The sequence below is a fragment of the Pundamilia nyererei genome, unplaced genomic scaffold, assembly GCF_000239375.1.
Source record: "Pundamilia nyererei isolate P.nyererei 1_Seehausen unplaced genomic scaffold, PunNye1.0 scaffold00171, whole genome shotgun sequence".
Taxonomy (NCBI): Eukaryota; Metazoa; Chordata; class Actinopteri; order Cichliformes; family Cichlidae; genus Pundamilia; species Pundamilia nyererei.
The window spans coordinates 1,206,403-1,212,502 of record NW_005187572.1 but is presented as its reverse complement, the minus strand read 5'-3'; the positions used below and the strand labels follow the sequence as shown (position 1 = coordinate 1,212,502).

The following is a 6,100-nucleotide window of genomic DNA, read 5'->3' as shown; positions in this document are numbered from 1 at the left end:
CCTCTGGTGCAAATTACTGACCTCTGTCATCATTTTAAGTGGGGGAACTTGCACAATCGGTGGCTGACTAAATACTTTTTTGCCCCACTGTAAATAACAGAGCACACACATCCCTGTGGAAACCAGCAGAGGAGCAAACCTGAGAACTCCATTTAAACTAAATTTCTGTGCCCACAAGTTTTAAAAGCAAACTGTTAAAATATAAGGTTAAAAAGTTAAAAGCAGAGGAAAAAAAACAGGAAGTCTAGCATGAGACCCTTTTCCCTCCAAGTGTTTAAGTGTTTAAGCTCTGCTCCTCTGTGTGGTCTCTAAGCAATCTACAGACCACACAGAGTTTAACCTCTCCTGTAGACGCTTCTGCCATGTTAGCAGCACGGCAAGGACAGACTGATAATCAGTCGAGACAGACGTACGCATAGATATTCATCATCCTCAGAGGATGAAACTGTTGTTCAATATCTCTGTTCGAGAACAGGTTTCAGGATTGTTCCCCTCCCCCCTCTAAAATAAAATCCTTTAAGCAAGCATGCAATAAGAGGCTTTATAAAAATTTCACTAAGGAGATGTTGGTGCATGCACACCATGAACTTTTAAAGACATCCTCGTCCTTGTTACGACTGTTACTAAGGAATCGCACCTGCTTTCAAACACAAAATCTTTGCTTCAATTATAACAACCGGAGAAAAAAGCTGGATGTGGTTATAAATGAAGCACATTCAGTAATTTTGAGCTCTATGGATGATCACCCCTTCATATCAACACTGAGTGGGGTGAAATGTTTTTAAACTCATCTACTTGGACCTATATTGGGGACGTGGTTGGATTGATGAACAGGTGCCCTGATAGAGACCTGAATGGATTATCTGACCAACAGTATGGCAACAACTGTGTGGTACAGACCTCCAAGACATTTGTACTTCAGTTCTGGTGAACAGCATTCTTGTTCTTATTAGTATGTTACTGCACTAATTACCCGATAGGTGTCTCCTTACATTGGACCCATACAGTCTGTGAATGTAGCTTACTAATCACACTGACTAGCATTAGCTGATAAATTAGCGGGATGATCCCTTTGATCCATATAAGGTAACTTTTGGCTGCCATACTATACTGCAGTGAGTGCACAGAAACAAACTCTTTTAGCACCTCCCCCTTTAAGCCAGAGCAACGTGAGGCCTGAACTTTTGGCTCACAGTTGTTACTTCTTTAGTCTTTTCAACCCTTGGTCCTTACCTGAGACTTTCTGTGCCACCCAAAGCCTCCCGGCTGTCTCCAGCACCCAAGCCTCACTGCGGTCCACAAGGAGGAAGGTGTTGTGGTAGCTGAAGGGTTCGGGAGCCTCCCTGCACTGCCCGCCCTGGCCATGCTCTTCCAGGAGACTGGTGATCACCGTCAGTGCTGCCCGGGCACTGTCACCACGCTCCAGCCCCAGTCTGATGATCAGAACCCATGCTAGGTTATGTGTGTGCCAGGTTTCGTCTATTTGTTTATCTAGTGTTTGATCAGTTTCACACACCATGAATTCACTTTAACTGCTCTGAAGTGTGCATTGGAGAACAGCTGCTCAGTTAAAGAGTCTCTCTTTGCTGCTTGAGTATTTTTACACAGAATAACTTCAACAGTCATCTCTACACCTGCCATAACATGCTAGTGACAATCTACACACCCTTCTGATCAAAGCCTCAGAGGATTAACTTAGTACTTCTACTGAATACATGCAATCCAACTTTAATAAGGTGCAGTCAGCAGCTGGATTATTTTCCCTTTATTGATATCCTGTTCTTAATCCATACAAATTTCTGAGAAATATCAAAAGTTTTCAGCAGCTCACCGGACAAGGTCCATGCCCAGCAGAGCCTCTCCCGGTGCGACGGGCTCTCGGGTCCAGACTGCCTCATTCCCAATACAGACCCCTTTGTCACTGGCGCCCATTTCAGCTCCCCACATCCATGCAGGTTTGCTGAGGACCACCGCGTTGGTCTGCTCCACCTGAGGGATCTGGATGTACGTGCACTACAGATTGCAAAGAAGAAGAAAAAAAAGGATTGTGGCTTCAGGTATGAACAGTGGAGCATGAACAACATTTTCTTACAAATGTGCACATATTGGTGTATAACAGTGGAAGAAAAGGAAAAAGATATCTCAGTACCAAAATCCCAAACAGATGTTTCGGGTCATTCAGATCAACGATGACAAAAAGCAGTACAAGCACACGATCCAGTGTTAGATACAGTTCACTTACATCATCACTCATTTAGTCAGGCTCTTAAATATCCAGCAATTGTCAGGATACAATGAAAAGGTAAAAGATTTGTATTCTACCTGCATGTTAAATTATCCTAAGGCTAATTTAACATTAGGGTCACCAGGATTGCAATACACTCTCAGAAACCTGGACTTTTTTTAATGTTTTACTTTCCAGTAATGCATTCAACAACTTATCATAAGGACATCATTAGACCCCACAGCACCATCAGATCACTGTGATGCATCCTTTGCTTCATGAGCTGAAAACAGCTATAAACAATGTATTCAGAGCACAGACACTATACAAGACGGATAAAGCCAGTGCGCCATTACCCACTGGTATCTGAAGACCAGTTTTGAAACCCAGTGATGAGCGTTTTTTCGCTGTGGTTTCAAAGGGGATGTGAAAACCGAGGGACGATAATGCCTGTGAAACCAAACACTAATCGGCTGTTATCGATCACAAGTTGTTGACCAACGAATAAACCCAAGATATCCCCTTAGATTAACAAAATATACAACATCTACTTAACTAAAATCTATTTGTTTTACTCTGTATGACCTGAAATTAGTGGCTGAGCTCAGAAACCCAGCAGGAAAGTTGTTACTGACTTCTGTAGGACTGTAAATGTTTTTGCAACCACAAGTATCGACCCTGGTTCCTATTAAAAACAAACTGCATTAATGTGAAGCTTGGCTGCGCTGACCTAGCTGAGCTAACAGGATAAAGTATTTCATCACAGTTGCTTCTCTTTAATTATTAACAGGAAAGGTTTCCACATGAAGTCCGTGTGTAAATATTCAACATCCCTGCTTCAGACTTCAACCTTGAAAAAGGTTGTTTTGAACCCAACAGATATGAAATGTATTAGTCAGACGGTGCATTTAAAACACAGCAGCAGCTGCGGCTTTTCCTGCGCTGCTTTACCTCCAGCATGGAGCCTGGAGGGTGGGAGGCTGCAGGGTAGTGGACCACCTCTTGCACCTCATCTCGAGGACGGTCTGAGTTCTTTCCAAAAATCACATGGTCATCACGAGAGCCAGGGGGCAAGGAAACAAAACAGTCACATGACATGGGGGGCTCTGCCATCCTGCAACAAAGACACAGAAACAAAAAAAAAAAAAGGAAGTGTGGCTGGCTGTGGGGAACAGCGGCGTGATTGACCCCCCCACCCAAACACGCACTTAAGAGTAGTGGTACTCAGAAACCCGACTTGGTACTGTTAATCTCACAATGCCAAGTGACATGACAGAATCAGCAGTGGAAAGCAACTTGGTACATTTACTCAGGTACTTTACTTTAATGTAGCGTAAAGTACAATAAAGCTGCTCAAGCAGTTATTAAAATCACCTCCAACTTTAGCGTTAAAGTGATTCACACATTAATGAATCATTCATTATAACCCAGTGATTAACCTTTTTGGTATTTTAAGCATATTTCTGTACTGTTTCACCACTTTTCTGAACAGTTATTGAACACAAAATCGTGTATAAAGTCTCGTGCAGCCACTTTTCACCAAATACCATCTGATTACGAGCACGAGGATCCACCATATTTTCAATACGCTCTACTTTCATCTGATCCAAGTATTGTGATTTCCTGTCGTTCCTTCGTGACACCCCTAAAAAACCCGTAAACGCCCCTGGTGGGGAGTGAACTAAAGAAGCACCACGAGCAGCGCTGATTTTACGGCCTCATGTAAACAAGCTGATTTGAAACTAATCATAAGAGTCTGACGTTGTGTTGGATCTGCAGCACTACACCCTGCTGTAACCATAATGTGCATGTGTGGATCAGAGAGGAACAGCTCTCTCCATTCCCCATCCAGCTTTCTGCAGAAAGTCAGATCCAGCCGGTGCACTGCCCATCCCTTTCACACAGGGATTAGGAGGCAGTCTTGTGCAGAGCACTTTATTGACTGTAATCTTCACAAATCCGGCCGCCACGTTGCTCTATTGTCGCTCGTTTTCTCTCGTTTGCGACCACGAATCGCTCACATTCCGGAAACAATGTCACCCAAAGTGCCCCGGCTAATCGCAGCTGTAGCCTGTGACGGAGCTCGCTTTGCGATCAGTGTTTATTTCAGAGATAAGGCCCACACTATCAACTCCCCGTCCCTCTCTCCGGAGTAGCGACGCGCCTGTCTCTTCGTGTCCTTTCGCTTTTAATCTGGGGGGTGAGAATGGGGCTCAATTTCGGGGATAATAGTGCGTAAAGTAGAGCTAGGCAGCGGCGGGTGGTGCTGGAGAAAATGTTTACCTTTGTTTTTCAATGGTGAGCGCGCACGGCCGGCTGGGAGAAGGCAGGTTGTAGATACAGAGCAGTCACGTGACGAAGAAATCCAAAGGTCTGTACTTAAAGGTCTCGTCTCGTCTGGCCACAAGCACAGCTCACCGTCTCACAGAGTCCAGTCCACACCTGTGCAAAGCTGCACAGCAGGCCTGAGCGATGAGGTAGCTCTTCATCATGAGTCTGCCTCCCCTTCGCCTGTTTATCTGCAAACCCGCAGTCAACACGATCATAATTACATCCACCTTCGAGGAAATCCCTGCAAACACTGCAAGTTTTTACAATCCGCTGTTTCCACCGTGGAAGCAACAAATCAAGTCTGTTTGTTTGTTTTTTATTTATTCGCTCAGATACAAACAAAGACTGTAAACAAGTATAATTAAATGCAAAATGCTTCTGAGCTACACTTATGACCTCATGTCTGTGTGACTTAAAGGATGAGCCGGACAAACCTCTTAGCTTGCACTCACTAAAGTAAACAAGTTAACGTTTTCATAAGAATCACAGGTCAGTAAAAACTGTTTGCTTTACACGAAACTTTCACAAGCCTGAAAAAAAACAAAACAAAACAAAAAACATATAAGCCCTATGATGACATCAGTGGCATCGTGGGAAATGTAGGATCTACTGTTTTAAACCCAGGATATCGCAGCCGGTGGTGTTTTGATTTTGAGGGCTGTTTTATAAAATATGTCATATATACAGCATATCCAAGCGCACATCAAGTACTAACTACAGACTACATAAAAGTGGTAATTACAGACTGACCAGCAGGGGGCGACTGCTCTGGTTGCAAAACAACTTCTGGTTAATAAATGGGGAAAACAGCCCACAGCTCCCTCTCTGTGTGACCTCAGTGAGATCTCAGTTCCTAGTTTTAAAGTCTCAGTGATGGATACTTTATAAACCATGGATTTGTTGGTCACAGGTTGTCAGCCAATCAGTGTGGTGACTTTGTTTTCCCAGTCAAACTCACCCCTTGCTTTTCAAAACTCCAACATGGTGATGGCTGAAAACATTCGGCTAACTAATGGGTGATGTTACGTTACGTCCATCTGTTCTGGGAATCCATCCTACCTCACAAATCATTTCTGCACATAGGCGGCGCATATGCACAACACAAAACCCAAATTAACTTCATTTTTTAACCCATTGTAAATATTTCTTATGGTTATGGTTTGGATTAGTCCAAAGTCACGGTCAAATTATAATACGGGTAGGACGATTTGCCAAAGTAGGTTTCTTAGAGCACCATCTTTTATATACAGTTTGTAACCCCAACCTATGAGACCGAAATGAATTAAGACTAAAAATTTGGGTTTCTCTAATGAGCACTTGAGGCTGAATCCCAACCAGATTGTATCAGACAAATATTTGAAGTATCACACAGCACTACCTTTACCTCCACTAACTGGAGTCACTGAACTGGACCTGTCTGTCAGACCTTTAATGGAAATATCCGACAAATAATTTGACTTGCTGTGACGTAAAAGTGCATCCAAGAACTTCATGCTGCAGTTTTTGGTGGCTGATTTCTAGTATTTACTAGCCTGTTAGCACTTA

At 43.3% G+C, this 6,100-nt stretch overlaps 1 protein-coding gene across 1 annotated transcript in view; it reads right to left on the bottom strand.

The window, feature by feature from the left end:
* scrn2 (secernin 2) overlaps positions 1-4,791 on the bottom strand; it is a 19,291-nt gene extending 14,500 nt beyond the window's left edge. Inside the window, exons 1-4 of the mRNA XM_005746038.1 lie at positions 4,508-4,791; positions 3,176-3,338; positions 1,832-2,013; positions 1,234-1,433 (exon numbers count right to left, since the gene is read on the bottom strand). Coding sequence (XP_005746095.1) covers positions 1,234-1,433; positions 1,832-2,013; positions 3,176-3,337 — 544 coding nt within the window. The 5' untranslated portion in view covers position 3,338; positions 4,508-4,791. The remainder of the gene's footprint in view (positions 1-1,233; positions 1,434-1,831; positions 2,014-3,175; positions 3,339-4,507) is intronic.
* Positions 4,792-6,100: the final 1,309 nt, after the last annotated feature.